The 25,268-nt window shown below is 36.5% G+C and overlaps 2 protein-coding genes across 2 annotated transcripts; both read right to left on the bottom strand.

Moving 5' to 3' along the window:
- Positions 1-332: 332 nt before the first annotated feature.
- On the bottom strand, positions 333-4,128 carry LOC122063063 (probable LRR receptor-like serine/threonine-protein kinase At3g47570). Its single transcript, XM_042626720.1, has 2 exons — positions 1,446-4,128; positions 333-745 (listed from the first exon to the last, which is right to left on the bottom strand). The coding sequence occupies exons 1-2, from the start codon at positions 4,126-4,128 to the stop codon at positions 333-335; spliced, it is 3,096 nt and encodes a 1,031-aa protein (XP_042482654.1).
- A 3,550-nt stretch (positions 4,129-7,678) lies between these two features.
- On the bottom strand, positions 7,679-15,350 carry LOC122063061. Its single transcript, XM_042626719.1, has 7 exons — positions 14,639-15,350; positions 12,948-14,557; positions 12,133-12,482; positions 11,469-12,027; positions 11,281-11,378; positions 10,013-10,662; positions 7,679-7,983 (listed from the first exon to the last, which is right to left on the bottom strand). The coding sequence occupies exons 1-7, from the start codon at positions 15,348-15,350 to the stop codon at positions 7,679-7,681; spliced, it is 4,284 nt and encodes a 1,427-aa protein (XP_042482653.1).
- Positions 15,351-25,268: the final 9,918 nt, after the last annotated feature.

The following is a 25,268-nucleotide window of genomic DNA, read 5'->3' as shown; positions in this document are numbered from 1 at the left end:
GAGAAATATAGACAAAAAGGAAGAACCAACTTCTCTTCCCAATTGATAATTAGCTGAAACTTATGTCAGGTTGAAAAACAATATGAAATACTTTTGATTTCTAACCTAGGCCTTAGTTGAAGAGCTAAGGAATATAATACTAAGAACAAAGAAAACCTAAAAAAGACTACAATGATTGACTAATGTTCCATTTGATTGCAGTCAATATCCAAATTACCGAGATTAAAAGTATAATTAACTCATATAGAAGAAAAATGTTTTTGCTTCGTCAACAAATACAACAAATTTAATTAATTCAATTTCTTACCATTGTTCATAGCCCTTACTATTGTTCATCTTCCTTGGTGAATGCCAACTCCAAGATAAATATCCTTAATCAGATGTAGCTCTTTGACCACATCATTTATGTCCATTCGATCCCGTGGTGATTTGGCTGAGCAAGCAACTCCAATTCTAATAACTGAATTAAGGCACTCTAGCAATCTATCTTTCATGCATCTTTGAATTTTAGTGATGTTGGTTACAATTGATGCTGCCTCTTCTTCATATTCTTCCATAAGGACAAGTGATGGGTCGACAACAGCCATCACTCCATCACACATAGCCATCTCAGTCCAGCAATGAAGATTAAAGTTCTCTTTGAAAATTTCATGAGTTGGTCGCTTCCCTGTGAACATTTCTAACAAGAGAATCCCAAAACTATATACATCACCTTGCATTGAAACATCAGCACCTGCACCATACTCTGAAATTTATCCATCTTAGGTTAGTACTTTATAACAAGCAAAACCTATTAGTATCAACTGGAAGAATAATAAATCATGATAGGGAAGAACAACTAGCGAGAAAAAGGAGCAAAGTCTATTAATCTCCATTGGAAAAATAAAATAAATTGGCATGTCAGAGAGATTAGGGTATCTTCAAATTCATTCTTATAATGCTCATACAAGGAACATAGGCTCTTCTGGCATTTAAAACTATGGATCTAAATTCAACACATCATCTGACGGCATGATATCCAAGTAATTTGATTTCATCAATTTAATGTGGCATATTGCTACATGAATCTATGTATAGAAAAAAAATACAAAATACAAAATGCTGTGCAAACTAAATGCATAATTCTTCAAAAACCCGTAGATGCTGTAGCTTATGATTTTCAAGGTATGATTTTATTATAACAATTAAAGGTACTGTCAAACTTTTGTGTGGTAATAGAGAGACTCAAAATATCATGTAAGTATATATACCTAATTATTCGATATATTAAACTTACTTTTATATTGGGGCTAAAGATGTCACAAATGCATATGAAAATAGTAATTAAGCCCTAAGGTTTTGTAGTGGAATAGGCAAGACAGATATTAGATTCATCATAGTAAGCTCCGACACAACTCACAACAAGAGAAAAAAATTATACTAGATTAATAAAAAAGGTACATTACCTGGTGCAATGTAACCGATAGATCCCTTTATTCCGATCGAGCTCGTGTGATATTGAGATCTACTTGTGACTTTTGAAAGAATTCTTGATATCCCAAAATCACCCAAATGTGCAGTCAAATCACCATCGAGAAGAATATTGCTTGGCTTTAGATCACAGTGAATAATCGGCGTATGACAATGGTGGTGAAGATAATCCAATGCAGTTGCCACATCAATGGCAATAGTCAATCTTTGAACAAGGTTTAAATGCCTTTGCTCATCTTGTATGCCATTTGCATGTGGATGTAACCATCTCTCCAAATTCCCACCAGGCATGAACTCATATACTAAAGCTTTAAAATCATTGCCTTCAAAATCTATACTTGAGCAAGATGTTAAGATTCTTACAAGATTACGGTGCCGGATGTTTCTAAGGGATTCACATTCAGACAAGAAACTCTTGGACGCACCTCTTTGTTTAATGTTAAGGACCTTTACTGCAACAGTAGTATCGCCGTTATTGAGAACTCCTTTGTACACAGAACCAAAACCCCCGACGCCAATCAAATTTTCAGAAGAAAATCCATCAGTAGCTTTAAGGAGTTGGGCATAAGAGATCTTAAGATGACGACTCTCTATCAAAAATAAAGTGGATTCTTTCATTTCCTTTCTTCTCCGGTAGATAATGAAAAAAAGTGTCCCAAAAATCAAACATAGAGAGCCCCCACAACCACATAGGATGACAATTATCTTGAAAACATGAGGCCTCCCATCTTCTTTTGGTTTTTGAGTTTTGCATGTTGGCAAATGAAGTTCTGGTATACCTCCACAAAGCTTATTGTTTCCGGTGACTGAAATTGCACTCAAATTTCTAAAAACTCCATCTTTTGGTACGTCACCCTCCAAATGATTAAATGATAAATTTAAGTTTTGTAAAAACTTAAATGTTTCCAAATAGTTTGGGATAAAACCAGAGAAGTTGTTGTATGAAAGATCTAGATCTTGAAGACCTCTTAGAGAACTCATAGACGAAGGTATAGACCCTTGAAATAAGTTACCCTCCATAAAAAGGTGCTCTAGGCTTGTACAAGTACCAATGGTGCTAGGGATTTCTCCTGACAATATGTTCTTAGAAACATCTAGGATTTCAAGATTTATCACTTGACCCACTTCCAAAGGTAAAGTGCCAAAGAAAGAATTTCTACTCAAGTTTAGCTCTATTAAAGTGGAAATGTCAAATATCTCTTTGGGGATGATACCATTGAAACTATTACCTGAAAGGTCCAAGCCTAACAAATATTTGCATTTTCCAAGAGTTGAAGGTATTTTTCCTTGCAAACGATTATCATATAAATAGAGCACAATCATTAGCGTCAAGTTTCCAAGAGAAGAAGGGATTGGCCCTGTGAATCTGTTCCCATATAAATAGAGTGTATTTAGCATTTGAAGTCCTCCGATTGAAGTCGGAATACTTCCTTCTAGTAAGTTACGAGATAAACCCATGCGTTGTAAGCCTACAAGATTCCCTATCCCCACTGGGATATCTCCAGATATTTGATTTTTTGACAAACTGAGTTCTGTCAGTTGGGTCGAAAAGTTTGCTATGGAGTTGGGAAGCATGCCACCAAACCAATTATCACCAAGCCCCAACGCTGCTAAACTACTACAATTGATCAATGTGTTGACAAAATCTAGGTCATCGGCCCCTCCACTTCCCAAATGATTTGAGAACAAATAAAGCACATTGAGTTTTGATAGGCCACCAAAATGAATATCAACTTTCCCGGTAAAATTGTTATTGCAAGCCAAAAGTCTCTGGACTTTCGTCAAATTGGACAAAGAAATTGGAATTGGTCCATGAAACTGGTTCCATTGAACTGAAAACAACAATAAATTAGGAAAATTGAAGCCTAAATTTGGTGGAAGACTCCCTTGAAGTTGATTATCTCCTACATCAAAAACAGTGAGAGAGGAAAGATTATATATAGTGGGAGGGATGGTACCAGACAACTTGTTTTCACCAAGCACGAGAAACACTAATCTTGTCATTTGGCCAAGAGCATTTGGAATACTTCCACTTAAATCGTTGGATCCAGCTGAAATGACAACAAGAGATGAAAGATTTACTAAGAAAGGTGGGATCTGACCTGTTACTTTGTTGTGATGGAATGACAAGACTTGAAGCTTGGACAAGCTGCCAAGTTCTATAGGAATTTTCCCCACAATATTGTTGAAAGCAAAATTGAGTTTTATGAGGTTGGAGCAACGTGACATGTTGGATGGGATTTCTCCTTGAAATGAATTGTTGTGTAGGTATAAATAACGAAGCCTGAACAGAAAGCTTACTTCACGAGGGATTTCACCATGGAAGCTATTGTTTTCGAGCGAAATCTCCTGAAGAAAACTGAGGTTTCCTATTTCTGGAGCCAAGGACCCCACCAATCCACTGGACGATAAACGCAAGGCTCTAACCCTGTTTGGATGCCCGTGACCACCACATATAACACCTGGCCACTCACAATGGGAGATGGAGTCATTCCAGAAGCTCACAAAATGAAAAGGATCATTGGTTATGCTAGCCTTGATGGCCAACAAGGCTAGTTGATCTGTTCCATTTGTTGATCCTCTTGATTGTGAATCTGCCAAGCTTATGCAACTGCTGCACCAGAGGAGAAGAAGAATGGCATTAATAGTAGAACCCATCTATCAAATGATAATTTTCAGTTTCAGGCAAATGAATAGCCTCTGTCTGAGCTATATGGACTGAAAATTTGGAGGTGATGGGAGTAGTAGGAGGAGGCAAAACTGTGGAAGATTTGGGTTTATGAACTGAGAATAATATACTCATCAATTGCAATTTATAGTCTCGCCAATTGCAATTTAGGTTTGAAGCTACTGAAAAGACAAATTAACCCTGCACTTGATGCGAAAGTCCTTAAGAATAAGAACAGGGTAGGGTCTCTATGGTCAATCCGGCTACTTGGTGACCCGCTTCCATTAGCCCACCATGAAGAGTCCCAAGAACGAGACAAATCAACAATAGACTTCTTCGATTCTTACCAAGTCAACAAAATTGATAGAGAATTAGATGGCCCTCTATTTATGTGGTGGAACCAATCACTTGCTCATATTAATTGGATTTGGACCCTTTCTTTTTTTTTTTGGTCCTAACAATGGGTATTTAGGCCTTGGGCTTGACTAGTCTTGTGGGTCCATATTACACACCCACATGGATGGAGTCATACCGGGGTTGAATGAGAACCATTCAACTTTGGATTTGAAACTTTCTTTTGATTCAATGATCCCACATATATATATATATATATATATATAACATGTCTTTTTCTGCAATTGGGGTTGCTTCCTTTAATTTCTTGCATTGAACTCTTCACCGTGTGTAATGCGAATATGCTTTTGCTTAATGTGAACTACTTCAATTCTTACCAAGAACGTCAATAAAATTGATAGACAGAAGAAGATGGGCCATTCATATACAAGTCTTCCGTTCTCAATTAAATCATCATGTTACTTTCACCCTAGAAAACCCATCCATTTTTTGGCTCCTCTCCAATTAATTGGACATTCAATTAGTGATCCAAGGGTTAGGTAAACTCTGGACACATATTCCAATACATAAACATTTTTTGAATTGTTTGAGGAATTTAACTACTCAACCATGTACATGTTTCATCTTCACCTATTTCTACCCCCAAATTTTAATATGACTACCTTCACAGGGAAATGAGTCAATTGACAACAACGGTCAATCCTGTTAACCTACTATGAAGGAATCAATTGAGGCTTTCATCGTTATTATTAACCTCTTGCTATAGAACTATAATATCTCCACGCTTAGAGATGGATAATTACTCATTTTACACCAATTTTGTAATAAGACTTAAGGTTGTGTTTGGTAATCATCCTGTTACAGAAATGACGTTTCGTATCAAAATCATAATTATCCGTTTCTGTGTCAAAATTTCATTTTGAAATGAAAACCAAACCAACATATCTCGTTTCTCGCCTTCTTTTTTACCCGATTCTTTCAAAAAACGAACCACAGACATCAAATGGAAAATTCTGTTTTCTTATTCTCATAAAACAAAAAAACACCAGAAACATTTTTCGAATGACTACCAAACGCAGTCTGACAATAGATGTTTAGGGATGCTTAAGTCTATAGCCAAAGAGGCTATGGAAAAAAAACAATCAATATATAAGTCTATATGGCGTGTATGACCACTAAATAGTCTTTTTTTCTTGTTTTTTTTTGAATTAAAAATAAATAAATAAATAAATTTGAGACTATGATGGAGCTTCTTACGCAAATCATCAAAGTTCTCAAGAAAAGTGTCATCACCGTATGAAATGGGATTACTTTTTTTAGGCAACTATGACATAAAATTCAATGTACTTTTTTGTCTTGTACCTTGACAGCAATAGTCAATCCTGCTAGTTTGTGGCCCACTTTCATTAGTCTTATAATTGGGTTTGGGAAATTAAAGGGAACTTTCTTTTGATTCAATGATCCCCTAACCCATTATTTCTTTTTTCTCCAATTAGGGAAGAAGCTCCCTTTAATTTCTTCCACTGAATATTCAACGCCTAGTTTCTGACCCATATTTCAATTTGTTTCTTCTGAGCTGGAACATGAGGCCCAAAAGTGTTTTTATCAAGTTTTGGAGTATCTATTGACCAAATTGCTCTTCTTTTTTGGTGTAGACCATTTTACTCTTACATCCTATTGGTTGGTAAGAGGTGAATTAAAATAAAAATTTCATTGCTGAAGTGAAATTGAATAATAGAAAAAGAATTAAAAAAAAAAAATGAAAATATACTTTTCAATGGAGATATATATTTACTTGAAATGGAATTTATCTTGGGCTCAATGTCACCCTCAGGATCACTTCATTTGCTCCCGCATTATCCCTCTTTGACATGAGGAACCTTGTTTCTAAGAAACATCTTTGGATCTGTATTTTTATGTATCTGTACAGCACTTTTTTTTTTTAATTGGAGTCAGTCCGGTCCAATCAGTTTATTCGGATTGGAATCGATTGTGACCAATTTCGATCTTGGATTTTTCTAAGTGACCAATTCTAGGGTTTTCAGGACCAGTTCGTTGGCTTTTCACTAATGTTGTCTTGACTCATGACCCAATTTCACTCTAATCTTCCTAACGCACTCCATAAAACCCAAATTTTTTTTTTCAAATTAATAATCAATATTATTCTACAATCTCCACAAATATATAAAATTACCTCATTAAACAATAACAGAATTTCCATCAAATAAAAGTTCACATCTTGATGTTATCTGACTGACGGCAATCTGGTGCTAATTAAAAAGCTTCAACCGAATTAAAGTATTACATTTGTCCAAACCTTAAATCACATACTACTGAAAATTAATAAAATGAAACCCCATTGAAATAACATGTCCGGTCATCAATAGCTCCCACGAGCAACACTAATCTTCACTAATCCTGATCTGTGAGGAAAAATGACAAAATGAGCTGCAAAGCCCAATAAAATAGAACAAAGGCATATAAAAACAATGTATAAAAGGAAAATGATATTCCATAAATCATACGGTAAAATTAATCTCATTTTGAGTCCGAAAACCTTCCAAACACTACAAAATATTCATGCATGTTTTAAAATTCAGTCTTAAATCCTTCAAGCACAAGTAAAAAACAAGTATAACTAAAACATAGGTACAGCTAACAAATAAGGATGATTGATTGCCATTGCACACAACTAGTGAGGCATCTTGTTGGTCAAACGAGGCATCTATAGTTAGTGGAAATATCACAACGACCAGCGGTCACCACTTGTCAGGGCTGGACAAAAGCAATCCTACCACCGCTGGTGGGGGATCCCTTATTTTTTTCCCTCTCCAACTCAAAACCTGTTGGGATTTCTTGTTTGACTTGGACCCTTGCTGCTTCCCGAATCCTAGACTGCTGAATCTTCACATGGTCATTCTTAAATAAACCAAATTCAATCCATTAACACACCCATACATTCTATACATACATTTTATTTAATAATTTAATAATAATAATAATAATAATTATTATTATTATTATTTAATTATGTATATCTTTGCATAGGGTTCCTAAAAACCATGTTCCTGTTGTCAAAATTACTAAGATTAAAAGCATATTAACTCAAACAAAAGAAAAAGAAAAAAAAAAATCAGTTTTATAAGGAAGTGATGACTTACCATTATTCATATGCCTTATTATAGTTCATCTTCTTTGATGAGTGCCAACTTTAAGATAAATATCCCTTATCAGATGTAGCTCTTTGACCACATCATTTATGTCCATTTGATCCAATGGTGATTCAGCTGAGCATGCAACTCCAATTCTAAGGACTGAATTAAGGCACTCTTGCACTCTATCCTTCATGCATCTTTGAATTTCAGTGATATTGGTTACAATTGATGTTACCTCTTCTTCATATTCTTCCACGGAGACAAGTGATGGGTTAACAACAGCCATCACTCCATCATGCATAGCCATTTCAGCCCAACAATGAAGATCAAAGTTATCTTTGAACATTTCATGAGTAGGTCACTTGCCTGTGAACATCTCTAACAAGAGAATTCCATAACTATAAACATCACCATGCGTTGAAACATCAGCACCTACGCCGTACTCTGTAATTTATGCATCTTAGGTTATTACTTTTATAACTAGTGAGAATAGGAGCAAAGTCTATGCTCTCAACCAGAAGCATACAAAATAACATAACATGCATCTCAAGAAAAACATAGGCTCCTCTAACATTTGTAGTTGTGAATCTAAATACAACAGATCATTTGATGGCATGATATCCAGGTATTTGATTTCATGACTTTAGTGTGGCATGTGTCCACATTAATCTATGTACAAGGAAAACTACAGACCCCTATAGGCTGAATATAATTTTTTTGAAAACCACAGTTTCTAGCTTTATGGCATTCATGGTATAATTTGATTACGGTAAGGAGAGATGCAATCAAAACTTTGGTGTAAAGATAAAAACACTCAATATATCATCTAAGCATACACACCTTTATAATATTTTTATAATATTGATTTTCAATTATTTGAGAAATTAAACTTTCTTTTCTTTGGGAGGGGGCTAAACATGTCACATAATGTATATGAAAACAGTAGTTATGCCTTAAAGTTTTGCAACAAATATTAGAATCATCGCACTAACATAAGCTTAGTCACAACTTCTAAAGAAGAAGAAAAAACCATACTAGATCAAGAAAAAAAGTATATTACCTGGTGCAATGTATCCAATAGATCCCTTTATTCCAATTGAGCTAGTGTGATTTTGAGATCTACTTGTGGCTTTTGAAAGAATTCTCGGTATCCCAAAATCACCTAAATGTGTAGTCAAATCACCATCGAGAAGAATATTGCTTGGCTTTAGATCACAGTGAATAATTTGTGTATGAAAATGGTGGTGAAGATAATCCAATGTTGTTGCCACATCAATGGAAATATTCAATCTTTGAAAAAGGTTTATATGCCTTTGTTCATCTTCTATGCCCTTTACATGTGGATGTAACCACCTCTCCAAATTCCCCCCAACCATGAACTCATATACTAAAGCCTTGAAATCATTGCCTTTGAAATCGATACTTGAGCAAGATGTTAATATTGATTGATGCTGCCTCTTTTTCATATTTTTCCATGGAGACAAGTGATGGGTTGACAACAGCCATAACTCCATCATGCATAGCCATCTCAACCCAACAATGAAGATTAAAGTAATCTTTGAACATTTCATGAGTAGGTCGCTTGCCTACGAACATCTCTAACAAGAGAATTTCATAACTATAGACATCACCATGCGTTGAATCATCACACCCGCCCCATATGTCGGTGGCGTGCTGTACTTTTATGGCATCTTAGGTTATAATTTTATAACCAGTGAGAATAGGAGCAAAGTCTACGGTCTAACAACTGGATGAATAAAATAACATAACATACATCTCAAGAGAGGTTAGGGAGTCTTCAAATTTGTACTTATAGGTATATCACCCCACCCTCCCCACAACCCCAAAAAAAAAAAAAAAAAAAAATCATTCTTATTTTGTTCATAGAAGAAACATAGGCTCCTCTAATATCTGTAGTTGTGAATCTAAATACAATAGATCATCTGATGGCATGATAACCAAGTATTTGATTTCATGACTCTAATGTGGCATGTGTCTGCATTAATATATGTACAGGGAAAACTACAGACCCCTACAGACTGAATTTATAATTCTTCAGAAAACCACAGTTTCTAGCCTATGGCATCACAGTATTATAATTTGATTACAGTAAGGAAAGATACAATCAAAACTTTGGCGTAAAAATAAAAGCACTCAAAATAACATCTAACCATACACACCTTAATTATTTGAGAAATTAAAATTACTTTCATTAGGAAGGGGCAAAAGATGTCACATAATGTATAAAAGAATAGTAGTTATGCCTTAAAAAATTTTGCAATGGCGTAAATAAAACAAATATTAGATTCATCTTATGAAGGTAAGATCAGTCACAAGTTTATAAGGAAGAAAAAAAGCACATTACCTGGTGCAATGTATCCAATAGATCCCTTTATTCCAATTGAGCTAATGTGATTTTGAGATCTTCTTGTGGCTTTTGAAAGAATTTTTGATATCCCTAAATCACCCAAATGTGCAATCAAATCATCATCGAGAAGAATATTGCTTGGCTTTAGATCACAGTGAATAATTTGTGTATGAGAACGGTGGTGAAGATAATCCAATGCAGTTGCCACATCAATGGCAATATTCAATCTTTGAACAAGGTTTAAATGTCTTTGCTCATCTTGTATGCCATTTGCATGTGGATGTAACCATCTCTCCAAATTCCCACCAGGCATGAACTCATATACTAAAGCTTTAAAATCATTGCCTTCAAAATCTATACTTGAGCAAGATGTTAAGATTCTTACAAGATTATGGTGCCGGATGTTTCTAAGGGATTCACATTCAGCCATGAAACTCTTGGACGCACTTCTTTGTTTAATGTTAAGGACCTTTACTGCAACAGTAGTATCACTGTTATTGAGAACTCCTTTGTACACAGAACCGAAACCCCCCACACCAACCAAATTTTCAAAAGAAAATCCATCAGTAGCTTTAAGGAGTTGGGCATAAGAGATCTTAAGATGACGACTTTCTATCAAAAATAAAGTGGATTCTTTCTTTTCCTTTCTTCTCCAGTAGATAATGAAAAAAAGTGTCCCAAAAATCAAACATAGAGAGCCACCACAACCACATAGGAATAAATTTAAGTTTTGTAAGGACCTAAATGTTTCCAAATATATTGGAATAAAACCAGAGAAGTTGTGTGAAAGATCTAAATCTTGAAGACCTCTTAGAGAACTCATAGAAGATGGTATAGACTCTTGAAATAAGTTACCATCCATAAAAAGGTGCTCTAGGCTTGTACATGTACCAATGGTGCTAGGGATTTCTCCGGACAATATGTTCTCAGAAACATCTAGGATTCAAAGATTTATCACTTGACCCACTTCAAAAGGTAAAGTGCCAAAGAAAGAATTTCTACTTAAGTTTAGTTCTTTTTTTTGGCTAAAGATTCGTTGTATTAAGAAGAAATAAAGAATGTACATCCCAATATAAAAGAAAAAGAAGATGTCACCACCATCATACAAAAAATAGACTAAGATAAAATTTGACCAGCCCCACCTTCGGCATTGCCATCAGCAGGAAAAGGCCCCCTTAAATCTTAGTCGAAATAAAATCTATAAGTTCATAAAGCGATATCTTGGACGCTGGTTAGCATCCAAATCCAATTCCATTGAAACCAACCGAGGCCAAACTTCCACTGGATACGACACTTCAAATCTCGCTGATGATTTTGCCAAAAAATCAGCAATCACATTAGCCTCCCGGTAACAATGCGTCACCTTCCAATTTATTGAATTCAGGTAAGATAACAGACTCCTCCATCGTTGTAGAGCAAACCATGGAACTAAACCTTTAGAAAGAAGGATTACCACTGCCGTAGAATCGCATTCAATCCAAAGATGCTGAAAACCATTTATCTTTGCCTGTTCAAGACCAGCGATCACTGCCAAAAGTTCCGCTTCAAAATTTATTTTGATACCGACATATTCTCTGTAGTTCAAAAGGCTGTCCCCCTTCTCGTTTCTGAAAATCCCGCCTGCTCCAGCCTTCCCTGGATTACCCAAGGAGCATCCATCAGTGTTTAGCTTAATCCATCCTGGAAATGGGAGACACCATCGAACTTCAATAATCTCTCTACGAGTTCTTGTTACCCGAGGAATTCCTATTCTTCTAGCACATATCAGATCCGGGATGGAAAGGGGTTTCCCAAGATGTACACTAGAAATCATACAAATTTCTCCTTTCACTCGAGCAAAAATATGTTTATAATGAAGAGCTGCACCATCATGATATCTAGCATTTCTCTCCATCCAGACAGCATATGGGATCAGAATACAGCCACAAAGCCACGCAGTTGAAAAGGTTAAATTCTTCCCTTTCCGTTTCCACCATGCTAAAAGGTCCCCCATTCTATCAAGGGGCTGCCACCTGATACCGAATAAATCACAAAAAGAATTCCACAGAGATTGGGTGTACTCACAATGAATGAATAAATGAGGAATAGATTCTTCTGCGTGACTACACAAAATGCACCTAGAAGGCATCATCACACCCCTTCTGCGCACCTCCTCATCCGTGGGTAACCGATTATGAGCAAGCCTCCAACCAAACACAACTTGACAAGGATGAATCTTGGATTTCCATAAAATAGAAAACCAAGGGAATTTCTGATTTTTCCCCCTTATCTCCTCCCACGCTGATCGCAAAGAGAATGCCCCAGAATTTGACAGCTTCCAATGACATATATCCTCCATAGGCGATAAAGAAATTCTTTTTGCCTTCTCAAAGGTCTCAGCAAGAAATTTTGAAGAAACTTTTGGAAAAGACCACTCACCATTTCGATTAAGATCTGCCAGTCGCATAGTCCTCCCTATGAACATTTCCTGCTCCAAATTAGAAGACTCTGCTGGGAAGAATTTTCTAACCATTTATCTGTCCAAAACATGATTTTTTCCCCATTTCTCACTGTCCATCTTTCCATGTCCGACACGAATTTCCACACCCTCTTCAGCCCCGGAAAAATGGAGGAAGATTTATATCCCTTCCTGAGAGAGCCATCTTTCTGAACAAATCTTGCTCTAAAAAATTTGCTCATAATATTGTCTTCATGTTTAATCTGCCAGGCGAACTTGCATAAACAAGCTTTATTCACCTCTCTCAGTTTTCTGATACCCAAACTGCCCTCATCCTTGGGCTTACAAGTGTTCTCCCATTTTATCACAAATTTTTTTCCCCACCTCCATTTGACCCGACCAGATAAAATTTCTCATCCACCGCTCTATAGTTTTAGTAATGGACTGGGGCCACCAATAAACTGCAAAATTATGGATAGGAATACTTGAAATTACTGATCGAACCAACTCCACCCTACCAGCCATCGAGAGAAGCTTCCCTTTCCAGGTAGCCAATCTGCATTTAATCTTATCCATCAAAGGCAAAAGATGATTTTTCTTCACTCTTCCCTTGAATATTTCCACACCCAAATACCTTGTAGGGAATTTTGAGGCCTGAATTCCCAATAAATTACTGATGAATTGTTTCCTGTGGGGGGCAACCTTCCCAAAGAAAGCTTTGCTCTTGTCGAGATTAAATTGTTGTCTAGAGAAATCCTGATACTTTGATAAAAATAAATGCAAATTTTTAACATATTTCGCCGACGCATTCATGAAGATGAAAATATCGTCCGCGAATAATAGGTGAGTTGGAGTGCAGGTACCTCTTGGACCTGGCAGCGACTTGATTAATCCTTCCAAGGCCAATTTATTTAATCCTCTACAGAGCACTTCCTCAGCTAAAATAAACAAAATGAGAGATAACGGATCGCCTTGACGAAGACCACGACCCACACCAAAAAACCCTTCTGGACCTCCATTTATTAGAACCGAAATCCTTGAGGATGAAAGAATTTCTTGAATCCAAGAAATCCATTTCCTAGGAAAACCAAACTTCCCAAGGACAGCAAATAGAAATTCCCAGGATAGAGAATCGTAGGCTTTCTGTACATCAACCTTGAGCCCCATCCCACCTCCCCTAACCATGGAATGCATCAGATTTGCCAATTCTGAAGCAAGGCTAATGTTTTCTGATATTATCTTCCCCTTTTGGAACGCCCCTTGTTCCTCCGAAATCAGCTTTGGCAGTAAAATTGCAACTCTACTTGCCACAATTTTTGATAATACCTTGCAAAAATAATTTCCCATGCAAATTGGCCTATACTTGTCGAGAGAAGTAGCCCCCACCACCTTAGGGATAAGAGTGAGAAAAAAATTATTCACACCCTTTGGAAGGATTCCCCATCTGAAGAAGTGCAAAACAGCCCTGCAAAAATCATCCTCAACAATACTCCATACCCGCCTAAAAAATTTCCCTGAGAAGCCGTCAGGTCCAGGGGAACTATCTGGGTCTAATTCCCAAATAGCTTTTTTTATTTCCTCTAAATATGGTTCAGCCTCCAAATAAAGAGCATCATCGTCCGAAATAATGCATGGAATGCAATCCAGCAGCTCAGGGTGAGGAGAAGTAACAGATAATCTGTGGAATTCCTCATAATAATTGACAATATATGAAGATAATTGTTGCTGGTCATTCATCCACTCCCCATCAACATTCTGCAAAGTACGGATTTGATTTTGAGCCCGTCGCATTTTCACTGATAGATGAAAGAACTTTGAATTTTTGTCCCCATCTTTCATCCACCTCAGCTTAGCTTTTTGAGCCCATAGATTATCCTGCAGCTGGGTAGCTTTCAACAACGCTATTTTGGCATCAGCCTCGCGACCAAAAAGGTCATCTGACATCCCTGCAGCCTCAATTTCTTGATGAACAAAATTTAGGTGATCAGAAGCTTTTTTGACTTCGTTATCAATATTGGGAAAATTTTTTCTTCCCCAAGGCTTGATAAACAGCTTAACACACTTCAGTTTCTGAGAAAGAATAAAAATTGGATTTCCAGATATTTCTTGGTTTCACACATCTTGAATTACATTATCAAAAAGATCATGCTCCATCCAAAAATTATTAAATCTAAAAGGAATGTTACCTGGTCGGGCAATCGAATCTGACACAACTAAAATGGGAGCATGATCAGAGGATGACCTTAACAAGACCCTTTGAAGAGTACTTTTAAACATATCCAACCATTTACTGTTGCAGAAACTTCGGTCGAGGACCGCAGCTACATTACCTCGCCGGCGATTGTTAGTCCAGGTAAACATCTTACCTTGCGAGGGTACTTGTATCAAAAGACAAGTATCCACCATAGATTGGAAATCAGCTGCTGATTTTGCATTAAATCTCCCTGAACCCCTTTTCTCGTTGGAAAGAAGGGTAGCATTGAAATCACCTATCACCGACCAGGGTAGATTTGGATTCACCACCAAACCTAGCTCCGACCAAAGCTCTCTCCGTTTGACCATAAAACAATTAGCGTGAACAAAAGTTAGGCCTACACAGTTCCCTAACCAATCCACAGTAATTGATAATTGCTGATCAAACACCGCGATGATCGAGGGGCGAGGAATTCCTTGTTTCCATATTACCCATATATTAGGGACCTTGTCCATGCGGAAATTGTGAATGAAATCAGACTCAAACCCCAATTTTTTAAAGAACAAAAAATGGAATTTGCTTTCACTAATCATTGGCTCCGCTAAGCAAACAACATCAGGAGAATGATCTCGAATGAAATATGATAAGGCTCTTAAACCAGCAGCCTTCTTCGCACTTCTGATATTCCAAAAGAGGACTTTCATTGGAAAATTATGAATTAATTGGTGTTGCCAGACTTACTAGTTTGGCCTGCTTTCTTCTTTTTTTTTTTTCCTTCTTTTGAAGAAACAGCCATTCCCTTTTCTCGAGCATAAAGGGCATTATCTATCTTCTCCATCTCCTGATAATTAGAATCCGTTCTACCATCCCTTCTGGAAGAGCTGAGGAAGCTACCGTGCGGCAAGACCCCATTCTCTGGCGAGGAACGAGTTGAAGGAACGTTTCTAACTCCCCTCAGCAAAGACATTGTTCCACGACCTTTGGAAGTTCTACCCGTTCTTGTTGGCCTTGGTGGAAGTTCCCTAACAGCAGGGGCGTCCTCCTCCCTCTCATTTTCCACCGAGTTCTCTGTAGAATCAGATGAACTCTCATGACCCGACGGGTCTGCACTATCCACTGCCTCAGAGTCCGACCCGGATCCAGCCACATTGATATTCAAATTTGAATTAGAGGGGCGGACGGAGATATCTCCACGATTTAGTGAGTTGGAGTTACCTAAAAAAGCAGGATTGGATGCCAAAGTGTCCAAGACAATCAGAATATCTCCCTCCTTCTCAGCATTCTGATTGGCTGAAACACTAATAGAAGGAGATTGTTCCTCAATGGACGTTTTTTCATTGATTGCATTCAAATCGTGGCCCTCCTTCCCAGCTGCATGATTGGCAGGTGAAGCTGCTATTATGGAAAGAGGATCATGAGGAACGGTTTCCACAATGGGCGTTCTACCCGAGTGAGACGCAACTCGGACCGAGTCCACTCTATCTTCAACGTAGACTGCACCTGGTACAGAGGCCGACCTGTCCATAGCAGCTTGTTTTTCATCTTCAAGCCTCTTAGATCTACATTCTCCCACCTTATGTCCCAACCTCTTACAGAAGCCACATCGACTAATGTCATCTTCATACTGGACTCGTTGTCTGAATCCAAAAACTCTCGTTGTACCGGGTTCGAGACGTTCAACTTGAACCTCCTCTATGCGAGATGCAGTTTCAGTAGTATCGATTTCAACCAGTACTCTAGCATAGTGACCCATTAATCCCTGCTTGGTATGGCGATCCAGAGCAACAGGTCTCCCCACAGCTTTTGCAATGGATAGAAGAACATTCTCATGCCAATATTCTAAGGGGAGATCGGGAAATCGTATCCAGATTAGCTTGGACCAGGTCTGCTTAACATGGATGTTGAAGTCCGGTTTCCAGTGTTGGAAACGAATGAGTTGCGATCCTATTTTCATAGGGCTTCTTCTCCATACTGCCGCCTTATCCCTTCACATTGAAATTGAAAGATAACAAAACCCTTTCCAAGGGGATGCATTGTAACCCTCTGGCTTAGGTTCCATTTGTCTGCGGCCTCCTTTCTTAGAGCATCCAAAGAAATAACTCTAAAATCGACCCTTCCAATAAGGGCAAATCGAAAAGACTGCCTCTTAGATTCGTAATCCTGTTGAGGGATTATGATTCTTCTAATCTCCCCTGCTTGAATCGGTTCTGGAAGAGAGTCGATCGAAGGCCATGATGCATTCCCTACCGCCTTAGCATATGATCGGTTGGGTCTCAGTGCATCTGAGTTTACTCCGCCCATAGCCATGGTTTCCTGGTACGCAGGACCTCTATCCAGATCCTCAGGAGCCCCACCATCATCATCTGCTTCTTCACCATTCCTCCTATTCTCTGGCAGTCCATCCATCCCTGATACTTTTTTCTTTAACAAAAGAGTCATTTACTCACTTAAGTTTAGTTCTATTAAAGTGAAAATTTCAAATATCTCTTTGGGGATGATACCATTGAAACTATTACCTGAAAGGTCCAAGCCTAACAAATATTTGCATTTTCCAAGAGTTGAAGGTATTTTTCCTTGCAAATGATTATTATATAAATAGAGCACAATCATTAGCGTCAAGTTTCCAAGAGAAGAAGGGATTGGCCCTGTGAATCTGTTCCCATATAAATAGAGTGTATTTAGCATTTGAAGTCCTCCGATTGAATTCGGAAGTTATGAGATAAGCCCATGCTTTGTAAGCCTACAAGATTCCCTATCCCCACTGGGATATCTCCAGATATTTGATTTTTTGACAGACTGAGTTCTGTCAGTTGGGTCAAAAAGGTTGCTATGGAGTTGGGAAGCATGCCACCAAACCAATTATCACCAAGCCCCAACACTGTTAAACTACTACAATTGATCAATGTGTTGACAAAATCTAGGTCATCGGCCCCTCCACTTCCCAAATGATTTGAGAACAAATAAAGCACATGGAGTTTTGATAGGCCACCAAAATGAATATCAACTTTCCCAATAAAATTGTTGTTGTTAGCCAAAAGTCTACGGAGTTTCGTCAAATTGGACATAGAAATTGGAATTGGTCCATGAAACTGGTTCCATTGAACTGAAAACAACAACAAATTAGGAAAACTGAAGCCTAAATTTGGTGGAAGACTCCCTTGAAGTTGATTATCTCCAACATCAAAACAGTGAGTGAGGAAAGATTATATATAGTGGGAGGGATGGTACCAGACAACTTATTTTCACCAAGCAGGAGAAACATTAATCTTCTTATTTGACCAAGGGCATCTGGAATACTTCCACTTGGATCGTTGGATCCAACCGAAATGACAACAAGAGATGAAAAATTTACTAAGGAAGGTGGGATCTAACTTGTTACTTTGTTGTAATGGAAAGAAAAGACTTGAAGCTTGGACAAGCTGCCAAGTTCTATAGGAATTTTCCCCACAATATTATTGAAACCAAAATTGAGTTTTATGAGGTTGGAGCAACGTGACATGTTGGATGGGATTTCTCCTTGTAATGAATTGTTGTGTAGGTATAAATAACGAAGCTTGAACAGAAAGCTTACTTCACGAGGGAATTCACCATGGAAACTATTGTTTTCGAGCGAAATCTCTTGAAGGAAACTGAGGTTTCCAATTTCTGGAGCCAAGGACTCCACCAATCCAATGGACAATAAATGCAAGGCTCTAATCCTACTCGGATGCAGGTGACCACCACATATAACACCTGGCCACTCACAATGGGGGATGGAGTCATTCCAGGAGCTCACAAAATGAAAGGGATAATTGGTTATGCTAGCCTTGATGGCCAACAAGGCTAGTCGATCTGTTCCATTTGTTGATCCTCCTGATTGTGAATCTGCCAAGCTCATGCAATTGCTGCACCAGAGGAGAAGAAGAATGGCATTAATGGTAAAATCCAACTATCAAATGTTAATTTTCAGTTTCAGGCAAATGAATAGCCTCTGTCTGAGCTATATGGACTGAAAATTTGGAGGTGATGGAGTAGTAGTAGGAGGCAGCAAAACTGTGGAAGATTTGGGGTCTATGAACTGTGTATAATATACTCATCAATTGCAATTTATAGTCTCGTCAATTGCAATTTAGGCATGAAGCTATTGAAAAGACAAATTAACCCTGCACTTGATGTGAAAGTCCTTAAGAACAAGAACAGGGTAGGGTCTCTATGGTCAATCCCACTACTTGGTGACCGACTTCCATTAGCCTACCATGAAGAGAGTCACAAGGAAGAAACAAATCAGCAATAGACTTCTTCGACTCTATTTATGTAATGGAACCAACCACCAGCTCATATTAATTGGATTTGGAACTTTCTGTTGATTCAATGATCCCATATATATATATATATATATATACACTAGTAAGAAATACACGTGCAAATGCACGTGGGAACATAAATGAGTAATATTAATTCAAAGTTTCATTTATTCTCTTACGTTATGAGAGAGAGAGAGAGAGAGACGTGAAAATGCATGTGGGAACATAAATGAGTAATATTAAATCAAAGTTTCATTTGTTTCTCTTACGTCGTGTGTGAGAGAGAAAGATTGTCCACTAAAATTTATAGAGATAAACAGAGAATGCAATAACTTAAATTTATAGAGATGAAGAGAGACTATTTAAAATAAAGTATGTAAGTCTCCTACATTTATAACATAACTTTAAAATTTAAAATTATTTAAGGAAGCATGAATATTTGCTGCAACAAATAATAATTGTTTTGGATTAAAGATCAAATGGTATAAGCTTAACTTTTTCTATTTTAATTTTTTTTTTCTTTTTTATCTTCATCTTCTTCAACATCTATGATTCTTTTTTTATCCACATTTCGTTCTTTCATGATATCTATAACAATGCTTTTTGATTTTCGACTTCCATCATTTTTTGAATCCATTTTGAAGTAGAACTAATAGTTCTTTGATAGACACGCATCCAGTTTTTGTTTGTACTGCAACACATGAAAATAAATTTGTTATTATCACTATATATTAATATATTATTTTAATTTAATATAATTCTTAAAATCAGATTAACATTCAATATTTATACCTTTTCTGATGATGTTGCATATTCAATTGCCGAACATCTTATAAGTGTTTCAAATTCCTCAAAGATTGTCACGGTTATTGTTTCAGTTGAGTCTTTGATCTTGAATTTTTCGAAGTACCTATTAATGAGTAAAACCTTATAAATAGGATAGTAAATTAATATCATGGTAACTAAAAATAGGATAATGCATATCTTTTTAAGTGCAGGGTGGGGATTGGAATTTTTTTTTTTTTAATGGAAAGTGGCGAGTGTTAGAATTAAATAAAGAAAATAATTTTTTTATGAGGAAAGAAATTATTATTGTAAACTAATATTAGAGAGAGAGAGAGAGAGAGAGAGAGAGACTGTGTGTGGTGGGATTTGTAGTTTAATAAAGAAACTAAATTTTGCCCTTCTCAAAATAGTACCTATTTTTTCTCTTAAGCTTCCTTAGAAATAGGGAAGTGAATTAATTTCATGGTATTCTCTATAAATAGGAAAATGAATTAATATGATGGTTTTTAAAAATAGAATAATTATTATTATTATTATTATTTTGGAGGGGGGGTTTAGAGTAATCTCTTGTTCAAATATTCTCTAATCTTGTAAATGAAACAGGGCTGTAAAAAGATCAAATTGTCTCCATTACAAGGGTCATGATGCAGGCTGTGGAACATCAGGGATTTTATATATGTTAATTTTTGGAGGAATTGAAATTATATTGTCTCAATTCCCAAACTTGAGAAAATAACACTGCTTTATGTAAATTCACCTACTTATTCATTGCTTTGTAGTTGTGCATCCAAAATTTTGCTTCTCATCGGAAGTTGAAAGGGACTTTAACAGCAAGGGTGAATGGTATTTCTCAATCAACTCTACCTGGTATATTCTTTTGTTTAATGCTCCTGTGCCAGCCGACTTCTCATTTGGATATAAAATAGGATACTGTAAGGCATCATAACAACTATAATGATGTACCACTCGATGTTTCCTCCTTGAATGTCCTTCTATTATTATATCACAATTTTCAGTTCTATTGAGATTATTTCCTTCTACCCAAGTAGCTACAACTTGGTCGACTGATGGTAAATTGTAAACTCTCTGATCAAGATATACGTCACTTGTGATTATAATTTCATTATTCTCTAACAAAGGAACATCTTTCAAACTTTAAAGAACCTTGCGTATGGATTAATTGATAGAATATCCATTAGTTTTGACATAATAGGTTCTTTGAGTTTTGAATCTTGTAACACTTTCATCCTATTCTGAAGTTCATTATCAATATCATAAAAGTATAATTGTAAATAACATGGATTGTATTTTTCTAGCCAAATTGGAGGCAAATCATGATATACTTGTCCTTGAGCTCTAAAGGTATATATACTTTCTTTTCCATTTGCAATATCTTGGTCAACATGAACTCCAAAAGATGTGAAGGAAAATATACTATTGTAAGCACATATATATATATATATATCTACAGAATTCAATAGCTTCAGATGTTTGAGAAGTAAATAAAGAATATAATTCATCTGGAATTGTTGTAGATGCCAAAACAATATTTCCATTACAACAACAAAATGAAGGTGGTTCATATTCAAATTACTTCCCTCCATAATGGGTACATGGAGGTACTTTTTTAAGTACATGTACTTCATAATTTTGTAGTTCAAATAATCATGTGTCAAAAAATAATTTTCAGAATTTGAAGTTGTAGAACTTGATTCGGTAAGTTGGGCTTTCAGTAGCCATGTCTGATTTTTGTTTCTTTTATTTGTATGCAGGCTTCCTCTAATAGTCCTTTTATTTGCATTGTATCTTTAACGTTGAGTGTCAGTTGCTATATATTTTGGTGGCATAATGATCTAATAAAGGAAAGGCAATTGAGTTATAATTTGAGCAATTCTGACTTTTAAAAAGCAAATCCATTGGAAGTAAACACTATGCACAATGGGGGACATGTTTAAGGTTATATACCCTATATATGGAATTCAAACAAAAAGGTAATTAAGAAATCCATACCAACTTCACAGAAACAACATGAAATATATCAACAACCTGGAGTTAAAAAAATTAGGAAAGGTGAGAATGTTATACCAACAACAAAAAAAAAAAAAAAAGGAAAAAAAGGGGGTTATAGAATCTTGGAAGTCCTTATTTGGGGCCCTATTTGGGACTCACCACCCTACACATATTTGGTCTATGAAATGAACTGATTCATTTTAAAAGTCAGATTTCAGACCGGCAAACCCTATATCCACCATACACATGGACGATGCCACATGTCGAAATTAGACATACCCTCCGCTAGCCTTCACCAGGGATTACGGCCACAAAGGATTTCGATCCTTTTTTTCCTTATTTTAAGAGAAAAAGTAATAAAGTGGGTAACTACCTATCAAGAAAAACAAAAATAAGTTAATAACTCTCTATTCTGATGTATCTGAGTTGGCATCTAGGGGTCAATTGCAAAGGATGAAGAGATAGCCAAATTGAGAGATGAGATCAAGCTTACTTGCACTCATTGGAAAATAAAAACTATTGGAGTCATAAGTAATTACCCTGAACACCCCCCCCCTTTTTTGTACTCTCCCTTGAACAACTCTCTTTTTAGCTTTCCTTTTCTATCAAAAAACTTTATCTCTTGTTATTTATCAAAATAGATGCTTCATATTTTACCTATTTACAGTTGGAGAAACACCAGAGAATAGTTGATTTGGAATTGAAGAAGAGGGTACTGAAGTTGGAGTTCTGTCTTCAGGACGCCCACTCTTAGACAAAAAAGCTTCAAAGGGTAATATATATTTTCTTACCCTGAATTATTCACTCTCATTTTAGCTGAAAATAAATTGGGTATTAATGGCTTTCCAAATGACGAATGCAAATCCCACCAATAACGAACAATAACAGTATAGCAGGAATGAGACAAAGCATTTAAAACAACAGAAAAGCAGGAAGAAAGGAAATAGAAATTGAGCTTGTCTACAACTTTTTTATGAAAATCAAAACCTATAGATTGCTGAACCAAAACCTGTATACTGGAACATCTAGTACAACTATATAAGAGAATGAAAAAACAATTTCTGAATTAGAAATTGCCTATAAATCCAAATATTGTTTCAACACATTAAACAATATAAAAAACTTTTGGTGCAAAAGAGATGGGAAGAGAAAATCAAATCATTTTCATGTCCGTATCCAAGTAAAGAGCAAAAATGATGGTTCTGAATCAATGAAATCAAAAGTGTATATTGTACTCTAGTTATAGCGGCATGGAACTCACTGCCACAAGCCAGGGAATCAAGGGCACCACCCAGAGTTAATTTAGATTGATTTTCAAGTAGTATTCAAAATAATAACCATAACAGAAGCAATCCTATTCCCTACATCCAATCAAATCCCCAAACAGTTAGCACCCATCACACAAAGCGTAGGTGTGTAAAGAACACCTTGAAAACAAAAATACCAGTATAGAGTACAGATCAAATTAGAAAAACATAATAACCTTGAAGGTAAAAGGAAGGAAAAATAAAAATACCAGTATAGAGCACAGAACACAAAAAGGATAATGATTCGGGGATGGTTGTTAAATAAATTATCTGTCATATTTTATTTCAAAAGGAACTAATGAAAAGAAAATCCTTGAACCGAACCTGTTTTTTTGGTGATGAAACTACAATAAGAGAAAACACGAAGGAAGGGTGGGGGATAAGCCTAGATTATTGGTGGGTTGGCTGGATTATCTGAAATCAGTAGTGCGTTTTACTTGAACTGCGATTTTTGTTAGGCTTAATTTGGGAGAAGGCTGAATTTTTTTATTTTTTTTTGCTGCTATTAGACATTCTTAGAGGTTCTGCTTGTTCTAGATGATGTATCCATATACATCTCCTTCTTCTATCTTGATTCTCTACAACAACATTTTAGGGATTCAAAAGAATCAATCCTTCTATGCAAGTGGAGACTGGAGAATATTGTGTCACATTTGTTTCATTTCCCCATGAAATATAAGAATAAGAGGGAATATGTGATACATGAAGATGTCTATGCTACTAGAGATTTTATTCTTTTATAGCTCTGAGCCAAGATGGAATGGTACTACTACTTTTGATCAATCTCAGGTCTGTATTTTCATATTGGCATACATACCCCAATGGTCCATAACAAGATGCTAAATCTTAAGATAAACTGAGAACAGCCTTGAGATGCTCGATGGAATTACTCTTTTAAGTGGTATAATTTGGCTCGGAGATTTTAGTGTGCTTGGGTTTTTTTATCTGCTATCAGTTTCCTTTCTAATAATGAACGTTGATCAGTAAATTTACTGTGAGAGTAAACAAGGCATAGTAAATATACAGGTATTGTATGGGTCGAAGCCCAATAAGCTCCAATAATCAATATCCCTTACCTGTTCAACTTTTAGGGCTTGGGTTCAGAGAAGGAAGGAAATCCTTTCTCTTTTCTCTGTTAGAAGTTAAAATGCTCAACGGAATTATAAAGCAAATAACCAAAACAAAAAAACATCACAATCGTTTCAAGGTGGAATGAATTCAAAACCTCTTACAAGATGAAACAAAACCAGTTATAAGCTAAATTTAAATCACATAAATCATCAAAACCAATCTAATTCAGAGAAACAAAAACAAAACAAATATTAATTGCAGCACCAATAAAACTATTTTCCATATAAATCTTCTTATACGAATTGTACAGGAAAAAAGTCTAAGAAGAAAAAAGAATAATTGGGATAAAAGCAAAGAGATGGGATGATTACCTGGGAGAACCCAACAGCAGGGAGACATTGGTGGATCTGCTATTCCAATGCCCAAGAAGACCTCTAGATTGTGCTTGGCTTGTCGTTGACAACGTGCGCGGGGGAAGACACCGTCCTCTGTTGCAGATGATGATGAAACCACATAAAAGTGAGTGAGAAATAGCAAGAGAGAGAGACAGAGGATAGAGAAAAGAAACTAATGTTAGAGAGGATGACTTTCTTCTACATCATGTTTAACGGAATTCTCGAGTATTACATCAGACAATCTTCAAAATTCGAAGCAATCTGAAGCAAGTAAAGCCCTTATCGGAAAAACTTTCTTCTCACCGGAAATAGCTAAATCGGGTGGCGAAGGCGAGTCGAAGCAATCGAAGTTTGAAGATGGAGAACACTGAAGGAAACGACCAATTTTGCTGCTTGATTAAAAAACTGATTAACACCCTTACTTTACACTCTGAGACTTGTATCATGATAGAAACGACCAATTTTGCTGCTTGATGACCCACTACCATTACTCTACTCCCCTCGCGCACCATGACAGGCCACTGTAGTGGTGAAAGTAAAATAAAAATTTCATTGCTGAAGTGAAATAATGATAGAAAAAGAAAATGAAAAAGGAACTTTTCAGTAGTGGATCCGAAATAGTTTTTCAACTCTTATAGATTCACTTTGTGGGGCATAATACTCATGTGACGTCATGGTTTGAGGAATCAGATCAGTATCGATTTAGTCCTATCCTGAATGAAATAGACAAAGGGTAATAAGGTAAAAAAAATCAGTTTTTTTTTTTTCTT

Source organism: Macadamia integrifolia, unplaced genomic scaffold (genome assembly GCF_013358625.1).
Source record: "Macadamia integrifolia cultivar HAES 741 unplaced genomic scaffold, SCU_Mint_v3 scaffold1186, whole genome shotgun sequence".
NCBI classification, from domain to species: domain Eukaryota; kingdom Viridiplantae; phylum Streptophyta; class Magnoliopsida; order Proteales; family Proteaceae; genus Macadamia; species Macadamia integrifolia.
The sequence above is the reverse complement of the archived record's forward strand: the minus strand, read 5'-3'. Positions and strand labels throughout refer to the sequence as shown.

What these genes read in the sequence shown, in the direction of transcription:
- LOC122063063 (XM_042626720.1), bottom strand. Translation starts at nt 4,128, where the DNA reads ATGGGTTCTACTATTAATGCCATTCTTCTTCTCCTCTGGTGCAGCAGT. An exon ending in TATCGGTTACATTGCACCAG is followed by an intron (nt 746 to 1,445) that starts GTAATGTACCTT and finishes GATAAATTTCAG; the next exon opens with AGTATGGTGCAGGTGCTGAT.
- LOC122063061 (XM_042626719.1), bottom strand. Translation starts at nt 15,350, where the DNA reads ATGAAAGTCCTCTTTTGGAATATCAGAAGTGCGAAGAAGGCTGCTGGT. An exon ending in AATGCGATTCTACGGCAGTG is followed by an intron (nt 11,379 to 11,468) that starts GTAATCCTTCTT and finishes ATAAATTGGAAG; the next exon opens with GTGACGCATTGTTACCGGGA. An exon ending in CCAGTGGAAGTTTGGCCTCG is followed by an intron (nt 10,663 to 11,280) that starts GTTGGTTTCAAT and finishes CTACTGGAGAAG; the next exon opens with AAAGGAAAAGAAAGAATCCA.